Source organism: Phyllobates terribilis, unplaced genomic scaffold, assembly GCF_046119375.1.
Source record: "Phyllobates terribilis strain yellow unplaced genomic scaffold, ASM4611937v1 Scaffold_82__1_contigs__length_6685932, whole genome shotgun sequence".
Classification (NCBI taxonomy): Eukaryota; Metazoa; Chordata; class Amphibia; order Anura; family Dendrobatidae; genus Phyllobates; species Phyllobates terribilis.
In genome coordinates, this window is record NW_027362842.1 from 2,010,328 (window position 1) to 2,031,709 (window position 21,382).

At 47.1% G+C, this 21,382-nt stretch overlaps 1 protein-coding gene across 1 annotated transcript in view; it reads right to left on the reverse strand.

The window, feature by feature from the left end:
- LOC141197270 (vomeronasal type-2 receptor 26-like) overlaps window positions 1–10,095 on the reverse strand; it is a 106,889-nt gene extending 96,794 nt beyond the window's left edge. Inside the window, exon 1 of the mRNA XM_073662657.1 lies at window positions 10,068–10,095. Within this exon, the coding sequence (XP_073518758.1) occupies window positions 10,068–10,095 (28 nt within the window). The remainder of the gene's footprint in view (window positions 1–10,067) is intronic.
- Between the last annotated feature and the right edge of the window lie 11,287 nt (window positions 10,096–21,382).

Sequence of the window (21,382 nt, forward strand, 5' to 3'; positions counted from 1 at the left end):
GGGAATCAGAGGTCGACTCCAGCGCTTCTGTGAATCCAGACGAGGAAATGATCTGCACTGATGCCCAGAATCTTTATGAGTCGGATCCAGGACCAGACGCAGAAGGTTCTGACCATAATGTAGACCCTCATTCCCAAACTGTAACTCCTGTTGGTGGAGACAATGAGGAAGACGATGATAAGACTCAAATACCTGATTGGAGCGACAACTTTAGTTTTTTGTCAGGGCAGGAACAGGTTGGCTCTGAGGACGACGGGTGTGATAACGCACAGGGTGATGATGATGAGGTCGGAGATCCCACTTACTGTCAACCCACAGTCAGCCAAGAGATGAGGTCAGCAGAGGAGGTGGAGGAAGATGCTAGTGACGACGAGGTCAGGTTGCGCCTTCCTGGACAGAGACGTAGTACTGGAAGCACGTCAACAACTGCATCCTCAAACACAACTCTGCCTCTCACCACAAGTCGTGGTGGCTCTTCAGGTCGCATGGGTGCTAAGCCTTGCATAGCCTGGGCATTTTTTCAGATCGATAAAGATGACCCAACTCGTGTTATCTGTAACATTTGTCAGCAAAAGCTAAGTAGAGGCCAAAAAATACATAGTTTGAGTACTTCATGCATGAACCGGCACATGGACATGAAGCATAAGTTGCAGTGGGAAGCTCAGTGTGCTACAATGCGGTCTAGCCGGCCGGGCCAACCACCGTCTGCCATATCTTGTGCATCCGCGGCCTCTTCATCCTCTGTGACTGGGGGGACAGCAGTCACACCTGTTTTGGGGCGCAGACCTGCCACCTCTTTACCCGCAACAGCCAGCGTGATTGGCAGGTCATCATTTTCTTTGGAGGTGGTAACACAAGCTGGTCTTGAGCGCTGTCCGACATCGATAGCACCACCTTTGGATCAAGGCAACCTAACATGTCCGCCTGCATCTTCCTCACAGACCGGCAGTTTGCCGGGGACACCCTTATCAACCCCGTCTAAGCACAATAGCCAGCCCTCGGTCCCTCAGATGTGGACAAGTAAAAGACCATTTCCTCCTAGCCATGAGAAAGCTAAGAGGTTGAATTTCACCATCTGCAAGCTCTTGGCTACAGAAATGCTGCCTTTCCGCCTGGTGGACACAGAGGATTTTCGAGACCTTATGTCCGTCGCAGTGCCCCAGTAACAGATGCCCAGTCGGCACTACTTCTCAAAGAAAGGTGTGCCTGCGCTCCACCAGCATGTCGCACACAACATCACCGCTTCTTTGAGAAACTCTGTGTGTGACAGGGTGCATTTCACCACAGACACTTGGATGAGTAGGCATGGACAGGGGCGTTACATGTCGCTGACTGGGCACTGGGTAACTATGGTGACAGCAGGACAAGGGGCTGCTGTCCAAGTCTTGCCGTCCCCACGAGTTGTGCGTCAATCCTCTTTATGTCATTTTTCCTCCACTGCTTCTGCCTCCTCAACCTCCTCTCGGTCTTCCACCTGCACCCAAAGGCTGTCTGGTCATGCCACAAGCTTTCTAACTGCGCAGAAGGGATCCTGCACACCTCCTTACTATGCTGGCAGTAGGGCTCAACGTCATCAGGTGGTTTTTACATTGAAATGTCTGGGAAATGTGAGTCACACAGCTGAGGAGTTGTGGTCATCTCTGGAGAACCAATTTCATGAATGGTTGTCTCCACTGGACCTGAAACCAGGGAAGGCCGTGTGCGACAATGCTGCAAACCTGGGTGCGGCCCTTCGCCGGGGCAATGTCACACACGTGCCTTGTATGGCTCACGTGTTGAACCTGGTTGTCCAGCAATTTTTAGCCCACTATCCCAGACTAGATGGCCTTCTGCAGAGGGCACGGTCGCTGTGTGCTCACTTCCGCCGTTCGCATCCCGCAGCTCAGCGACTTACATCTCTACAGAAGTCGTTGGGCCTGCCACTTCACCGGCTAAAATGCGATGTGCCTACCCGGTGGAATTCAACTCTGCACATGTTGCAGCGACTGTGGCAGCACCGACAAGCCCTGGTGCAATATGTTCTGACGTATAGCCTGGGCCAACGAGATTCAGAGGTGGGGCAAATCACGCTGGAGGAGTGGTCTCAGATCAGGGACCTATGCACCCTTCTGCACAGTTTTGAAATGGCGACGAAGATGTTTAGTGCTGACGATGCCATTATCAGCATGACTATTCCTGTGATTTACATGCTGGAGCACATGTTAAACAGAATTCGGAGTCAGGTGGTGGCACAAGAGGAGGTGGAGGAAGTAGAGGAGGAGGAGTTGTATGCGGAAGGGCTAACATCTGCAAGGTCCAGACGGTCGGCAGCACCAAGGCGGCAGGCATGTGAGGGTGGGGGAGATGATTTTACCAGGGCGCATGGTAGCAGCCAAACTAGTGAGGAAGGTGCAGGAGCCCAGGAAGAAGTGGAGGACGAACTGATGGAAGACTCATCAGATGAGGGAGACCTTGATCACATTTCTGTTGTGCGAGGTTGGAGGGAGAGGACAGAGGAAGGAAGCATGATTGCTACCTCGCCACCAACACAACAGGGACTTGGTGCTCCTGGATGCGCAACACACATGAGTGCCTTCTTGCTGCACTACCTGCAACATGACCCTCGAATTGTGAGAATTAGAAATAATCCTGACTACTGGGTTGCCACACTGTTAGATCCCCGGTACAAAAGTAAATTTGCAGAAATTATTCCTGCCATAGAAAGGGATGCACGCATGCAGGAGTATCAGCAGAGACTGTTGCAGAATCTTACATGTGCTTTTCCACAAAATACCAGTGGTGCACGTAGTGAATCTCACAGTTCCAACTTGCCAACCGTGGGACCGTCAAGTGTTCAGCACTCAAACCGTAACAGAACCACAGTATCTGCTGGTAACATCAATTTTGCGGAATCATTTCACCACTTTTTTAGCCCATCCTTTGCAAGGCCACAGGAGACAAGAAGTCTGACACATAGTCAACGCCTAGAGACGATGGTACAGGAGTATCTCCAAGTAAACATTGAAGCCACGACTGTGTCACTGGACCCTTGCTCTTTTTGGGCTTCCAATCTGGATAAATGGCCGGAGCTAGCCACTTACGCCTTGGAGATCTTGTCATGCCCCGCAGCCAGCGTTCTGTCTGAACGTGTGTTCAGCGCTGCTGGTGGTGTGCTGACAGATAAGCGCACGCGGCTCTCCACTGATAATGTAGACAGACTCACGTTCATAAAGATGAACAAATCATGGATCCGAAACGACTTTTCTACCCCTGTGTCATCCTGGGGAGAGTAAAAGCTTGATGATTGGTTAAAATCACCCTACCAACCGTTTTAAGCTTTCAAATTACTAATCATGTTTATCTGTATCTTGACTGGAAAATAATTTGGGCTTTGTAGCAGTGTGCAGCACTGATCCTATTAGGCCATCTATAATAAGCTTCACCAGATTTAAAATTAAAAATAATTTTTAGCTGCATCTAGCCCGGAAAATAATTTTGGGGCTCCGAGATGCGCAAGACACATAAGTGCCTTCTTGCTGCACTACCTGCAGCATGACCCTCATATTGTCAGAATTCGAAGTAATCATGACTACTGGGTTGCCACACTCTTAGATCCCCCAAACTTTTCGATCAACCTTTTCATTTTAATAAAGACCAAAAAAATGGTCATTTTTGAAATTATAAGCATTAGCAGGTTGTTAGAAACTGAAATCAAACAGTTTTCAACTCAAAACTTTATTCTAGGTGATGTTACATTTTCACATAGGACCCCTTGTTCGAAAGGAGCTTCTGAACTCTCTCGTCCATTGAATTTGTCAGGTTTTGGATGGTTTCTGCTTCAATTGTTTTGCATGAGGACAGAATACCCTCCCAGAGCTGTTGCTTAGATGTGAACTGCCTCCCGCCATCATAGACACTCCTTTTAATGATGCTCCAAAGGTTCTGAATGGGGTAGAGGTCAGGGGAGCATGGGGGTCACACCATAAGTTTGTCCCCTTTTATGCCCATATCAGCCAGAGATGCAGATGTTTTATGTGCAGCATGAGATGGTGCATTATCATGCAGAAAAATGATCTTGCTGTGAAATACACGGTTCTTCTTCTTGAACCATGGCAGGAAGTGCTGTTTGAGAAAATCCACATACATTATGGAGTTCATCTTTAGCGCCTTCAGGGATCCTAAAGGGGCCGACAATCTCTCTCCCCATGATTCCAGCCCAAAACATTACTCCACCTCCTCCTTGTTGGCGCTGTAGCCGTGTTTGCGTGGGGTGTCCATCAACCAGCCATCCTCCACTCCATTCATCTGGACCATCGAGCGCTGCACGGCACTCATCCGTGAACAAAACAGTTTTGAAATCAGTCTTCATGTAATGTTTGGCCCACTGGAGCCGTTTCTGCTTGTGTGAAGTGGATAGAGGAGGTCGACAGGATGGCATATGCACAGCTGCAAACCTCTGAAGGACCCTGCATCTTGTTGTTCGGGGGACGTTGGAGGCACAAGCAGCTTCAAAAACTTGTCTGCTGCTATGACAAGGCTTTTTTGCCGCTGCTGTTTCAACCTGACTTAATTGCCTGTAGGAAAGAGTCCTCAATTTGCCCTTATCAGCACGCACACGTGTGTACTGTGAATCAGCTACATACTTCTTGATTGCCAAGACACTTCATCCTGATCATCGCACAATGTTGATTGTAGTCATGCCTTGACCTAAACACTCCACAATTTGTTGCTTCTCAGCAGCCGACACATCCTTTTTCTTTCCCATTTTGGCAGAAAATGTAGGCTGCTTAATAATGTGAGAGAGCCTTCTTAAGTAGTCTTGCCTTTCATTGGACACACCTGCCAAACTAATTAGCACAGGTGTCTGCAATTGCTTACAGTGATATAAAGAGCCCTGACACACATCACCATCAATGAGTTTAACTGACAAACAAACAAATTCTTCCCTTATCACTCCTAAACACATTTTGCATAATAATTTGGAACGCGGTGTACATGTGCTTTTCCACAAAACACCAGTGGTTCACGTAGTGAATCTTACAGTTCTAACTTGCCAACCGTGGTCTGTATGGAATTGTTCAATAAAGGGCCCAAAATTAAGATAACATAGATGGGAGAGGTCTCTATGAATAGGAATTCCTAAGTATTTGATACCCTGTGAGGGCCAGGCAAAGGGAAAGTTGGACTGGATGGAATCCTATATGGATTTAGGGAGGGAGACATCGAGGGCCTCAGACTTCGCTGCATTGATTTTAAAATTTTACCATGTAACAAAGTGATCTATTTCAGCCATAACAGCAGGGATGGATATATGTGATTGAGTGATATATACTAGGACATCATCAGCAAATAGAGAGCACTTGTACTCGGTGCCTCCCACCTCAATCCACCTAATATTGGGGTTATGGCGAATTGATGAGAGCAGGTGCTCCGTCACTAGAATGTATAAGAGAGGGGACAGAGGACATCCCTGCCTTATCCCATTGGTGATTGTGAAAGGTGATGAAAATGTTCTGACGCACCCCCTGGGCCTTGGGACACCCGGAGCCGGACCCTTTTTGGTGGATGCTGGTGGTTGTAGTCTTCGTGGCGGCGATCCGGTTCCGTGGCTCAGGGCGGTCAAACCAGTGGCGGAACTATTTATGTGGTTTTGATGTTTAAATGTCCGACTACGCCACCCGTGGATTGCGGTCAGAGTGAACCGCCGCTACAGGGCAGACCGCTAAGGCTGGTGTTGTGGGTGCAGCAGAGCGTAGCATAACTCCCCACGGGAGGAGTATAGCCTCAGGGCAGTGTATGCGGAGGATGGGGGTGATGGTGCAGGGCAGCAGCAGTAACGACACGGAGTCAGTGATGCAGTTCAGGGCCTTTACTCACAGTTCTTATTATCCAGACCACGTCTGCAGGTAACGGCTGCCCACGTCGTACTGTGCTCACCAGGTGAGGGGCTCAGACAACTCCCAGATAACTTTGGAGCGCTTCACAGGACCCCTTTGTGTGTCCTTTGTCTGGCCTTTCTTACCAACACTTCTGTCCGGCTGCCTCGGGCCTCCTCTTGGTAAACTTGGCGCCAGTTTCCCTGACCCTATGTGGTGCCTTCCTAGCGGGTGGAGCAAGGGGCTGCGCCACATAAAATGTCAGAGCCTCCGGTTTCTAGCTGAGGGTCGTTTCCTGCCTCCACTAGTTCGGGGACCGGTCTCCCCCTTTGGCCTGACCCCTCCACGCAGGTGGATTCGGGCGTGCGGTGGCGACTCGCCCGTCCGCACCCCTGGGATCCCTTCATTCCTCGTTCCTGGAGCCTTCTCCGCTCCTCTTCCTTCCTTCTCCCTCTTGCAGGCCTGGGCCTCTGTTACTAGGCCCGCCTCCGGAGCAGAGCTCATGCAGAGCCCCTGCTCCCTGCCACTTCTGCTCAGACTTCTCTGCACTGAACGAAGATGGTGCCCACCTTTTATACTCCCTTCTCAATGCACCCAGGAACTGCTTCCTCCCTGCTCCTGCACTGCAGGGTTCCCCTTCCTCAGTGTTCCCTCCCCCCACTCCAGCCAGGGACAGGGACTGTCGTGCCCATCTCAGGGGCATATTGGTCGCCCTGCCCCACGGCAATGTGGTGTAATGCATGCAGGTGTCGGGTCCTGATCCACACTCCATCCTTATCTGAGAGTGAGATATCACACCTCTGGGTGAGGTGCAATACGTCTGTAGCAACCGAGCCCTCGGTGCTACAGTTCCATTTATCTTCAGCCTAGGTGACGTATTGTGATACAGGGCCGTGATTTTGGCTATAAAAGGGTCCCCTAGACCCCTACCCCAAGCTTTTTAAGAGAATCATATATGGCGTGCCAGGAGACTCTATGGAATGCTTTCTCAGCATCCAACGAGAGTATCTACTTACAAATTTTTAACTGCATCTAGCCCAGGAAATACTTTGTGCCTAGTAGCAGTGTCTGCTAGTCAGCGGATTATCCCGGCTGTTAAGCAAGCTACACCACCTGTAGTTTGGACACTTAATTTTTTCAAAGGAAATGCTTCGGGACCACGGGATACTTAGTGAAGAGCATCAGGAGGCACCCCAAGGCATAGGGGCTGGGACTGGCACTAGGATGCCTTGCGGTGGACAGCCGAGCTCGATCCTTATAAAAGCTTTTTAACTGCAGCAGCTTTAGTGGACGCTACTGGAGCTGGAATTACGCGGCTGCTGGCATGAGACTTGCCCTCCAATAGATCCTTGTAAATGGATTTAAAGTGTATTCATTCAAATTAGAGGGACAATTTAAATTAAAAAGCTTAGAGCTGCCTCCACCACAGGGGGGCTCTCTCGACCCACCAGCGGACAGGCACCAGTATTGGGAGAGGGGGGCTGGCCGTCAGGGTTCACCGCGGCTCTGGCACAAACCCGGCGACACGGAGGTGGCACGGGCAGGAGCGGACTGGCCGTCTCGGCTTCTCACTTTTTGGATTTTAGAAGGGCATGACATGCCTATATCTGTGTCTCCCCCTCCTTTTACTCCTCCACCTCTTTTCTTTTCGCATGACTATATGTACTTGTCACTTTTCCATGTGTTAGTTGTGTCTTCTGAGCAGTTTGTCAGCTTTTGGACACCTTTGAAGGTGTTTTCTATGTGTTTCTATGTGTTTTTGTTTGCCTGCCATTGGTTTTAACGGTGTTCGAAGGTGTTCGACGAACAGTTCGACGAACAGTTCGGCGAACACACGGGTGTTCGACGAACCGAACCGAACTCGAACACTACGGGGGTGGCTCAACACTAGTCTTTACTCATTGGTGATATAGAGTGAAAGGGTTCAGTCAATAAGGAAGGATTGAGGGCCCTCTCCCCTCATTTTTTGTTTCACCCCTGTACAATCCCTAATAATGTCCCCATTTTTCAACCTCCTGCTCTGTGGCCTCCCTTCTAATACTTTCGCACCCCTCCAATTTAATCTAAACTCTGCTGGCCAACTAATTTACTTGTCCCCCCGCTATTCCCCGGCCTCTCCTCTCTGTCAGTCCCGTCACTGGCTCCCCGTTGCCCAGAGACTCCAGTTCAAAACCCTAACCCTGGCATACAAAGCCATTCACAACCTGTCTCCTCCATACATCTGTGACCTAGTCTCCCGGTACTTACCTGCACGCAACCTCCGATCCTCACAAGATCTCCTTCTCTACTCCCCTCTTATCTCCTCTTCCCACAATCGCATACAAGATTTCTCCCATGCTTCCCCCCTAGTCTGGAACTCTCTACCCCAATACATCAGAATCTCGCCTACCATGGAAACCTTCAAAAGGAATCTGAAGACCCTCCTCTTCCGACAAGCGTACAACCTGCAGTAACCATCGCTCCACCATACCGCTGCACAACCAGCGCTATCCTCACCTACTGTATCCTCACCCATCCCTTGTAGACTGTGAGTCCTTTCGGGAAGGGTGCTCTCTCCTCCTTTACCAGTCGCTGACTGTTTTTATTATGTTTTTCACACGTAAAGCGCCATGGAATGAATTGCGCTATAATAAATAATAATAATAATAATGCCCTCCATCCTGGGCCCCATCATCTAACAATGTCCCGCTTCTGGTATAATGCCCCCCATCCTGGTATAATAACCCCCTTACTAAAATATTGTCTGACATCCTGGTATAATGCCTCCCATTCTGATATAATATCCACCATCTTGGTATCATCGCCCCCATCCTAATATAATGTCTGCCATACTGGTATAATGTTCAGCATCCTGGTATAATCTCTGCCATTCTGGTATAATGCCCCCAATCCTGATTTAATGTATCCAATCCTAATATAATGTCCCCCATCCTAGTATAATATCTGCTCTCCTGATATAATGTCCCCCAATCCTGGTATAAGGTCCCCCCTGCCCTGGTATAATGTCTGTCATCTTAGTATTATGTCCCTCACTCTGGTATACTGTCTGCCATCCTGGTATAATGTTTGCCATCCTGGTACAATGTCCTCCATCCTGGTATAATATTCTTCATCCTGGTAAAATGTCCCTCATACTGGTATAATGTCCGCCATCCTGGTAAAATGTATGCCATTCTGGTATAATGTCCCTCATCCTGGTATAATGTCCACCATCCTGGTATAATGTCCTCATCCTGGTATAATGTCCACCATCCTGGTATAATGTCCCTTTTCTGGTACTTCCCCTATCCTGGTATAATGTCTGCCATCCTAGTATAATGTCCCCCTTTTAGTATATCATCCATCCTGGTATAATGTCCCCTGTCCTGGTATAATGTCCGCCATCCTGGTATAATATCCCCCTTTTGGTGTGTCACCCATTCTGGTTTAATCTCCGCCATTCTGGTATAATGTCACTCATCGTGGTATAGTGTCCGCGATCTTGGTATAATTTCCGCCATTTTGGTATAATGTCCGTCATCCTGGTATAATATCCCCCTTCTGTTATGTCACCCATCCTGGTATAATGTCCCTTTTCTGGTATTTCCCCCATCCTGGAATAATGTCCACCATCCTGGTATAATGTCCTCATCCTGGTATACTGTCTGCCATCCTGGTGTATTGTCCTCTTTTTAGTATATCACCCATCCTGGTATAATGTCCCCTGTCCTGGTATAATGTCCGCCACCCTGGTATAATATCCCCATTTTGGTGTATCACACGTTCTGGTATAATCTCCGCCATTCTGGTATAATGTCACTCATCGTGGTATAATGTCCGCCATCCTGGTATGATGTCCTCATCTTGGTATAGTGTCCGTGATCTTGGTATAATTTCTGCCTTTTTGGTATAATGTCCGCCATCCTGGTGTAATGTCCTCATCCTGATATAATGTCTGCCATCTTGGTATAATGTCTGCCATCCTGGTATAATGTCCCCCTTCTGCTATGTCACCCATCCTGGTATAATGTAACCCATCCTGTTATAATGTCCGCATTCCTGGTATAATGTCCCCCTTCCTGTATGTCATCCATCTGGGTGTATATGTCACACTGGTATTAATGTCCCCAATTCTTGAATAATGTCCCCATTTTGTAATAATTTTCACATCCTGGGCCCCTTCCATTCTTCTCCATCACGTTTTAAAAGGAGGAAAAAAAAGGTTATTCTTACCTTCCTTCACTCCCAGGACATGCGGCATCCTTCAGTGGCCGGCACAGGAGCCAATAAATGACTTCTGCTTGCCAGCAAGGGAAGCAAACTACATCACTGCCATGTGCAACCCATCATTGGCAACTGAACATCTGCTGCCAGCTTCTGATTGTCCGGCAGCACTTAATGCAGTGTAGGGCGCCGACGGGTCTCTGCGTCAAATACATTTCAGCAGAATGTGCATCAGAGGACGCACATCCAGGTGAAATTGGTATCGCTGGGTCATGCTCCAGCAGGGGCCTGGTCACAGTTGCACCCTCTATGAACACCATCATTACGGCCCTGCTTGTTTTTGTTTTTTATGTTTCAATATTACAGCATTGCAGTATATAGCGGAAATAATGATCTCATATGAATCCACCCTATCGCTGGACTTCACAGGAGTATCAAGATGGTGACACAAGCTGCATGGTAACCCCATCAGCACCCCAGAATCATATCAACCAAAATGCCACTGTCAGTGATTGACAGTTCCATATAACTGGATTAACTGCAATGATTAGAGCTAGCTTTATTCATTGCTGCTACAGGCACATGCCTGCTGTATAGGACAGTTGCTATCTGTTGTGTGTGAAACGGGCTCAGCTCCTGAGCCAACACCACACATGAAGATCCTGCTGTGGACTTACCGGTATGTTCATCTGTGCCGAGGGATTAATGTTTTGAATTGATTTTAAATATGTGCATGGGGAGAGGAGCACCCTAAAAAGGCATGGAACAAATGCATTTATATTGCAACCTTTTTTACCATGCATAAAAAGTCGCAATTTGTACATAATTATATAACTATGCAAACATTTGACACTCTGGAAGCCAGCTCTTTTTAAAGAGGTTGTCCACTACAATATGTAGCAAACAGATCAATTTAAACCTTGGAAATAAGGCTTTCATTAAATAGCTTGCATTTCCAAATGTGCCTGTGAGTGGCGCTATCGCTGTCCACTCATCCCCATCACAAGACCCCCGGCTGCAGTGGTCTCTGATGTCCGGTGATGTCACGTCAACTTCCTGACCCAGTCTCCTGGAGTGTCACCGCACGGCACAGTCCAGCATCGCGGGGGGCTCTGTTAATGAAAGTATGAGATGTGTGTCGTTCACCAGAATGATATAATTGTGTAAATCTGTATCGCACCAGTATAACATTGTACTTATTGAAAGAATGTACATATATATATATATATATATATATATATATATATATATATATATATACTGTGTTCCAAATTATTATGCAAATAATATTTTCTCAGATTTTCCAAAATTACCTATATCAATTGCAGTCATTATAATTTTCCAGTCATATAACTATTAGAGGACAATTGAAAGGTTTTTGTACAAACTGCCTATGATGACAGGATATTTTTAAAAAAATAAAACACTCAAACTGCACTCAAAATGCATGTTCCAAATTATTATGCACAGCAGAGTTTTCAACCTTTTCATTTTAATAAAGAACAAAAAAATGGTCATTTTTGAAATTATAAGCATTAGCAGGTTATTACACACTGAAATCAAACAGTTTTCAACTCAAAACTTTATTCTAGGTTATGTTACATTTGCACATAATGCCCCGTCTCATGCTGCACATAACACATCTGCATCTCTGGCTGATATGGGCATAAAAGGGGACAAACTTATGGTGTGACCCCCATGCTCCCCTGACCTCAACCCCATTGAGAACCTCTGGAGCATCATCAAAAGGAGTGTCTATGATGGCGGGAGGCAGTTCACATCTAAGCAACAGCTCTGGGAGGATATTCTGTCCTCATGCAAAACAATTGAAGCAGAAACCATCCAAAACCTGACAAATTCAATGGACGAGAGAGTTCAGAAGCTCCTTTCGAACAAGGGGTCCTATGTGCAAATGTAACATCACCTAGAATAAAGTTTTGAGTTGAAAACTGTTTGATTTCAGTTTATAATAACCTGCTAATGCTTATAATTTCACAAATGACCATTTTTTTGTTCTTTATTAAAATGAAAAGGTTGAAAACTCTGCTGTGCATAATAATTTGGAACATGCATTTTGAGTGCAGTTTGAGTGTTTTATTTTTTTAAAAATATCCTGTTATCATCGGCAGTTTGTACAAAAACCTTTCAATTGTACTCTAATAGTTATTTGACTGGAAAATTACAATGACTGCAATTCATATAGGGAATCTGGGAAAATCTGGGAAAATATTATTTGCATAATAATTTGGAACACAGTGTATATATGTATAATGTAAGGTATAATGTAAGGTTTTAACTCTGTGAAGGATATTACATGAGTATGTAAGGATAATAAGCAGTTAATATATTGATGATAGGGTAGTAATGGTGAAATCTGCCCAACAACCAAAGGGGAGTTGGTGATTGGTCTAACTCCAGTGTGGGCGGGGCTTGGTTATTGTGCTCAGAGGATTTCTCATTGTTAGTTGAAAAATGTACGTGACATCTTTACAGACCTCCATCAGGTTGCAAACTGAATATATTTTTTTCTGCATCTAGCTCTGAAAAAATATTTGGCCTTCTAGCAGTGTGTGGGACTTTCTCTGTTAGTCCATCTATACTGACCTCCATCAGGTTGCAAACTGAATATAATTTTTTTCTGCATCTACCTCTGAAAAAATATTTGGCCTTCTAGCAGTGTGTGGGACTTTCTCTATTAGTCCATCTATACTGACCTCCATCAGGTTGCAAATTAAAAATAATTTTTATCTGCATCTACAGTACATCTGAAAAAATATTTGGGCTTCTAGCTGTGTGTGGGACTTGTTGTATTAGTCCATGTATACTGACCTCCATCAGGTTGCAAACTGAATATAATTTTTTTCTGCATCTAGCTCTGAAAAAATATTGGGCTTCTAGCAGTGTGTGGGACTTGTTCTATTAATCCATCTATACTGACCTCCATCAGGTTGCAAATTGAATATAATTTTTTTCTGCATCTAGCTCTGAAAAAATATTGGGCTTCTAGCAGTGTGTGGGACTTTCTCTATTAGTCCATCTATACAGACCTCCATCAGGTTGCAAATTGAATATAATTTTTTTCTGCATCTAGCTCTGAAAAAATATTGGGCTTCTAGCAGTGTGTGGGACTTGTTCTATTAATCCATCTATACTGACCTCCATCAGGTTGCAAACTGAATATATTTTTTTCTGCATCTACCTCTGAAAAAATATTGGGCTTCTAGCTGTGTGTGGGACTTGTTCTATTAATCCATCTATACAGACCTCCATCAGGTTGCAAACTGAATATAATTTTTTTCTGCATCTAGCTCTGAAAAAATATTTGGGCTTCTAGCGGTGTGTGGGACTTTCTCTATTAGTCCATCTATACTGACCTCCATCAGGTTGCAAATTAAAAATAATTTTTATCTGCATCTAGCTCTGAAAAAATATTTGGGCTTCTAGCTGTGTGTGGGACTTGTTCTATTAGTCCATCTATACTGACCTCCATCAGGTTGCAAATTGAATATAATTTTTTTCTGCATCTAGCTCTGAAAAAATATTGGGCTTCTAGCTGTGTGTGGGACTTGTTGTATTACTCCATCTATACTGACCTCCATCAGGTTGCAAACTGAATATATTTTTTTCTGCATCTACCTCTGAAAAAATATTGGCCTTCTAGCAGTGTGTGGGACTTGTTCTCCATCTATACAGACCTCCATCAGGTTGCAAACTGAATATAATTTTTTTCTGCATCTAGCTCTGAAAAAATATTTGGGCTTCTAGCTGTGTGTGGGACTTTCTCTATTAGTCCATCTATACTGACCTCCATCAGGTTGCAAATTGAATATAAGTTTTTTCTGCATCTAACCCAGCCAATAGTTTTGGCCTAATACCACAGTTTGGCCACTCAGCTCTGCTTGGTTCCCATCCATTGTTTTTTTGTGCAAACAACTCCAGAGTTGTGAATTAGTTAACCACCAAAATGAGTGGAAAAAGGCCTGCTGCTGGTGGAAAGGGGAATAGGCGTGTTGGTAAGGGGAAAAAAGGTTGTGTCCGTGGGGTAGATGTTAAAGCAACAGTAACATCTGCAGAAGAAAGACCATCTTCCAGCCAAACTAAGATGTCTACTTCTTTTAGCGGACAATGTGATAAGATCCCTTTCTTACTGCCACGCCAATCGCTACAAATTCCAGATGAGGCACAAAAACAGCAGGTGCTTCAACGGATATCAAGTGCTCCGTTTAAGTGGGCTCTCCTCCACATCAACTTCAACATCACAAATACTCCAGTCCTCAAAGGTGTCACCCCAATCGCACTTGCTTCCTCACAGCTCCCAAATCTCCAGCTGCCCGTCTGAGTATGAGGTAGAACAGATGGTTGAGTCTGCAGAGCTGTTTACTCATACTATAGCCTGGGAATCAGAGGTCGACTCCAGCGCTTCTGTGAATCCAGACGAGGAAATGATCTGCACTGATGCCCAGAATCTTTATGAGTCGGATCCAGGACCAGACGCAGAAGGTTCTGACCATAATGTAGACCCTCATTCCCAAACTGTAACTCCTGTTGGTGGAGACAATGAGGAAGACGATGATGAGACTCAAATACCTGATTGGAGCGACAACTTTAGTTTTTTGTCAGGGCAGGAACAGGTTGGCTCTGAGGACGACGGGTGTGATAACGCACAGGGTGATGATGATGAGGTTGGAGATCCCACTTACTGTCAACCCACAGTCAGCCAAGAGATGAGGTCAGCAGAGGAGGTGGAGGAAGATGCTAGTGACGACGAGTTCAGGTTGCGCCTTCCTGGACAGAGACGTAGTACTGGAAGCACATCAACAACTGCATCCTCAAACACAACTATGCCTCTCACGACAAGTCGTGGTGGCTCTTCAGGTCGCATGGGTGCTAAGCCTTGCATAGCCTGGGCATTTTTTCAGATCGATAAAGATGACCCAACTCGTGTTATCTGTAACATTTGTCAGCAAAAGCTAAGTAGAAGCCAAAAAATACATAGTTTGAGTACTTCATGCATGAACCGGCACATGGACATGAAGCATAAGTTGCAGTGGGAAGCTCAGTGTGCTACAATGCGGCCTAGCCGGCCGGGCCAACCACCGTCTGCCATATCTTGTGCATCCGCGGCCTCTTCATCCTCTGTGACTGGGGGGACAGCAGTCACACCTGTTTTGGGGTGCAGACCTGCCACCTCTTTACCCGCAACAGCCAGCGTGATTGGCAGGTCATCATTTTCTTTGGAGGTGGTAACACCAGCTGGTGTTGAGCGCTGTCCGACATCGATAGCACCACCTTTGGATCAAGGCAACCTAACATGTCCGCCTGCATCTTCCTCACAGACCGGCAGTTTGCCGGGGACACCCTTATCAACCCCCTCTAAGCACAATAGCCAGCCCTCGGTCCCTCAGATGTGGACAAGTAAAAGACCATTTCCTCCTAGCCATGAGAAAGCTAAGAGGTTGAATTTCACCATCTGCAAGCTCTTGGCTACAGAAATGCTGCCTTTCCGCCTGGTGGACACAGAGGATTTTCGAGACCTTATGTCCGTCGCAGTGCCCCAGTACCAGATGCCCAGTCGGCACTACTTCTCAAAGAAAGGTGTGCCTGCGCTCCACCAGCATGTCGCACACAACATCACCGCTTCTTTGAGAAACTCTGTGTGTGACAGGGTGCATTTCACCACAGACACTTGGACGAGTAGGCATGGACAGGGGCGTTACATGTCGCTGACTGGGCACTGGGTAACTATGGTGACAGCAGGACAAGGGGCTGCTGTCCAAGTCTTGCCGTCCCCACGAGTTGTGCGTCAATCCTCTTTATGTCAAAGTTCCTCCACTGCTTCTGCCTCCTCAACCTCCTCTCGGTCTTCCATCTGCACCCAAAGCCTGTCTGGTCATGCCACAAGCTTTCTAACTGCGCAGAAGGGATCCTGCACACCTCCTTACTATGCTGGCAGTAGGGCTCAACGTCATCAGGCGGTTTTTACTTTGAAATGTCTGGGAAATGTGAGTCACACAGCTGAGGAGTTGTGGTCAGCTCTGGAGAACCAATTTCATGAATGGTTGTCTCCACTGGACCTGAAACCAGGGAAGGCCGTGTGCGACAATGCTGCAAACCTGGGTGCGGCCCTTCGCCAGGGCAATGTCACACACGTGCCTTGTATGGCTCACGTGTTGAACCTGGTTGTCCAGCAATTTTTAGCCCACTATCCCAGACTAGATGGCCTTCTGCAGAGGGCACGGTCGCTGTGTGCTCACTTCCGACGTTCGCATCCCGCAGCTCAGCGACTTACATCTCTACAGAAGTCGTTGGGCCTGCCACTTCACCGGCTAAAATGCGATGTGCCTACCCGGTGGAATTCAACTCTGCACATGTTGCAGCGACTGTGGCAGCACCGACAAGCCCTGGTGCAATACGTTCTGACGTATAGCCTGGGCCAACGAGATCCAGACGTGGGGCAAATCACGCTGGAGGAGTGGTCTCAGATCAGGGACCTATGCACCCTTCTGCACAGTTTTGAAATGGCGACGAAGATGTTTAGTGCTGATGATGCCATTATCAGCATGACTATTCCGGTGATTTACATGCTGGAGCACATGTTAAATAGAATTCGGAGTCAGGTGGTGGCACAAGAGGAGGTGGAGGAAGTAGAGGAGGAGGAGTTGTATGCGGAAGGGCTAACATCTGCAAGGTCCAGACGGTCGGCAGCACCAAGGCGGCAGGCATGTGAGGGTGGGGGTGATGGTTTTACCAGGGCGCATGGTAGCAGCCAAACTATTGAGGAAGGTGCAGGAGCCCAGGAAGAAGTGGAGGATGAACTGATGGAAGACTCATCAGATGAGGGAGACCTTGATCACATTTCTGTTGTGCGAGGTTGGGGGGAGAGGACAGAGGAAGGAAGCATGATTGTTACCTCGCCACCAACACAACAGGGACTTGGTGCTCCTGGATGCGCAACACACATGAGTGCCTTCTTGCTGCACTACCTGCAACATGACCCTCGAATTGGGAGAATTAGAAATAATCCTGACTACTGGGTTGCCACACTGTTAGATCCCCGGTACAAAAGTAAATTTGCAGAAATTATTCCTGCCATAGAAAGGGATGCACGCATGCAGGAGTATCAGCAGAGACTGTTGCAGAATCTTACATGTGCTTTTCCACAAAACACCAGTGGTGCACGTAGTGAATCTCACAGTTCCAACTTGCCAACCGTGGGACCGTCAAGTGTTCAGCACTCAAACCATAACAGAACCACAGTATCTGCTGGTAACATCAATTTTGCGCAATAATTTCACCACTTTTTTAGCCCATCCTTTGCAAGGCCACAGGAGACAAGAAGTCTGACACATAGTCAACGCCTAGAGACGATGGTACAGGAGTATCTCTAAGTAAACATTGAAGCCATGATTGTGTCACTGGACCCTTGCTCTTTTTGGGCTTCCAATCTGGATAAATGGCCGGAGCTAGCCACTTACGCCTTGGAGATCTTGACATGCCCCGCAGCCAGCGTTCTGTCTGAACGTGTGTTCAGCGCTGCTGGTGGTGTGCTGACAGATAAGCGCACGCGGCTCTCCACTGATAATGTAGACAGACTCACGTTCATAAAGATGAACAAATCATGGATCCGAAACGACTTTTCTACCCCTGTGTCATCCTGGGGAGAGTAAAAGATGGATGATTGGTTAAAATCACCCTACCAACCGTTTTAAGCTTTCAAATTACTAATCATGTTTATCTGTATCTTGGCTGGAAAATAATTTGGGCTTTGTAGCAGTGTGCAGCACTGATTCTATTAGGCCATCTATAATAAGTTCCACCAGATTTAAAATTACTAATCATGTTTATCTGTATCTTGGCTGGAAAATAATTTGGGCTTTGTAGCAGTGTGCAGCACTGATCCTTTTAGGCCATCTATACTAAGCTCCACCAGATTTAAAATTAATAATAATTTTTAGCTGCATCTAGCCCGGAAAATAATTTTGGGGCTCCGAGATACGCCAAACACATAAGTGCCTTCTTGCTGCACTACCTGCAACATGACCCTCATATTGTCAGAATTCGAAGTAATCATGACTACTGGGTTGCCACACTCTTAGATCCCCAAAACTTTTCGATCAACCTTTTCATTTTAATAAAGACCAAAAAAATGGTCATTTTTGAAATTATAAGCATTAGCAAGTTATTAGAAACTGAAATCAAACAGTTTTCAACTCAAAACTTTATTCTAGGTGATGTTACATTTTCACATAGGACCCCTTGTTCGAAAGGAGCTTCTGAACTCTCTCGTCCATTGAATTTGTCAGGTTTTGGATGGTTTCTGCTTCAATTGTTTTGCATGAGGACAGAATACCCTCCCAGAGCTGTTGCTTAGATGTGAACTGCCTCCCGCCATCATAGACACTCCTTTTGATGATGCTCCAGAGGTTCTGAATGGGGTAGAGGTCAGGGGAGCATGGGGGTCACACGATAAGTTTGTCCCCTTTTATGCCCATATCAGCCAGAGATGCAGATGTTTTATGTGCAGCATGAGATGGTGCATTATCATGCAAAAAAATGATCTTGCTGTGAAATACACCGTTCTTCTTCTTGAACCATGGCAGGAAGTGCTGTTTGAGAAAATCCACATACATTATGGAGTTCATCTTTAGCGCCTTCAGGGATCCTAAAGGGGTCGACAATCTCTCTCCCCATGATTCCAGCCCAAAACATTACTCCACCTCCTCCTTGTTGGCGCTGTAGCCGTGTTTGCGTGGAGTGTCCATCAACCAGCCATCCTCCACTCCATCCATCTGGACCATCGAGCGCTGCACGGCACTCATCCGTGAACAAAACAGTTTTGAAATCAGTCTTGATGTAATGTTTGGCCCACTGGAGCCGTTTCTGCTTGTGTGAAGTGGATAGAGGAGGTCGACAGGATGGCGTATGCACAGCTGCAAACCTCTGAAGGACCCTGCATCTTGTTGTTCGGGGGACGTTGGAGGCACCAGCAGCTTCAAAAACTTGTCTGCTGCTATGACAAGGCTTTTTTGCCGCTGCTCTTTTAACCTGACGTAATTGCCTGTAGGAAAGAGTCCTCAATTTGCCCTTATCAGCACGCACACATGTGTACTGTGAATCAGCTACATACTTCTTGATTGCCAAGACACTTCATCCTGATCATCGCACAATGTTGATTGTAGTCATGCCTTGACCTAAACACTCCACAATTTGTTGCTTCTCAGCAGCCGACACATCCTTTTTCTTTCCCATTTTGGCAGAAAATGTAGGCTGCTTAATAATGTGAGACAGCCTTCTTAAGTAGTCTTGCCTTTCATTGGACACACCTGCCAAACTAATTAGCACAGGTGTCTGCAATTGCTTACAGTGATATAAAGAGCCCTGACACACATCACCATCAATGAGTTTAACTGACAAGCAAAAAGATTCTTCCCTTATCACTCCTAAACACTTTTTGCATAATAATTTGGAACACAGTGTAGATGTGCTTTTCCACAAAACACCAGTGGTTCACGTAGTGAATCTTACAGTTCTAACTTGCCAACCATGGTCTGTATGGAGTTGTTCAATAAAGGGCCCAAAATTAAGATAACATAGATGGTAGAGGTCTCTATGAATAGGAATTCCTAAGTATTTGATACCCTGTGAGGGCCAGACAAAGGGAAAGTTGGACTGGATGGAATCCTATATGGATTTGGGGAGGGAGACATCGAGGGCCTCAGACTTCGCTGCATTGATTTTAAAATTTGACCATGTAACAAAGTGATCTATTTCAGCCATAACAGCATGGATGGATATATGTGATTGAGTGATATATACTAGGACATCATCAGCAAATAGAGAGCACTTGTACTCGGTGCCTCCCACCTCAATCCACCTAATATTGGGGTTATGGCGAATTGATGAGAGCAGGTGCTCCGTCACTAGGATGTATAAGAGAGGGGACAGAGAACATCCCTGCCTTGTCCCATTGGTGATTGTGAAAGGTGATGAAAATGTTCTGACGCGCCCCCTGGGCCTTGGGACACCCGGAGCCGGACCCTTTTTGGTGGATGCTGGTGGTTGTAGTCTCCGTGGCGGCGACCCGGTTCCGTGGCTCAGGGCGGTCAAACCAGTGGCGGAACTATTTATGTGGTTTTGATGTTTAAATGTCCGACTACGCCACCCGTGGATTGCGGTCAGAGTGAACCGCCGCTCCAGGGCAGACCGCTGAGGCTGGTGTTGTGGGTGCAGCAGAGCGCAGCATAACTCCCCACGGGAGGAGTATAGCCTCAGGGCAGTGCATGCGGAGGATGGGGGTGATGGTGCAGGGCAGCAGCAGTAACGACACGGAGTCAGTGATGCAGTCCAGGGCCTTTACTCACAGTTCTTATTATCCAGACCACGTCTGCAGGTAACGGCTGCCCACGTCGTACTGTGCTCACCAGGTGAGGGGCTCAGACAACTCCCAGATAACTTTGGAGCGCTTCACAGGACCCCCTTTGTGTGTCCTTTGTCTGGCCTTTCTTACCAACCCTTCTGTCCGGCTGCCTCGGGCCTCCTCTTGGTAAACTTGGCGCCAGTTTCCCTGACCCTATGTGGTGCCTTCCTAGCGGGTGTAGCGAGGGGCTGCGCCACATAAAATGTCACCGCCTCCGGTTTCTAGCTGAGGGCCGTTTCCTGCCTCCACTAGTTTCGGGGACCGGTCTCCCCCTTTCTCCTGACCCCTCCACGCAGGTGGATTCGGGCGTGCGGTGGTGACTCGCCCGTCCGCACCCCTGGGATCCCTTCATTCCTCGTTCCTGGAGCCTTCTCCGCTCCTCTTCCTTCCTTCTCCCTCTTCCAGGCCCGGGCCTCTGTTACTAGGCCCGCCTCCGGAGCAGAGCTCATGCAGAGCCCCTGGTTCCTGCCACTTCTCCTCAGACTTCTCTGCACTGAACTAAGATGGTGCCCACCTTTTATACTCCCTTCTCAATGCACCCAGGAACTGCTTCCTCCCTGCTCCTGCACTACAGGGTTCCCCTTCCTCAGTGTTCCTTCCCCCCACTCCAGCCAGGGACAGGGACTGTCGTGCCCATCTCAGGGGCATATTGGTCGCCCTGCCCCACGGCAATGTGGTGTAATGCATGCAGGTGTCGGGTCCTGATCCACACTCCATCCTTACCTGAGAGTGAGATATCACACCTCTGGGTGAGGTGCAATACCTCTGTAGCAACCGAGCCCTCAGGGTAATACAGTTCCATTTATCTTCAGCCTAGGTGACGTATTGCGATAGAGGGCCGTGATTTTGGCTATAAAAGGGTCCCCTAGACCCCTACCCCAAGCTTTTTAAGAGAATCATATATGGC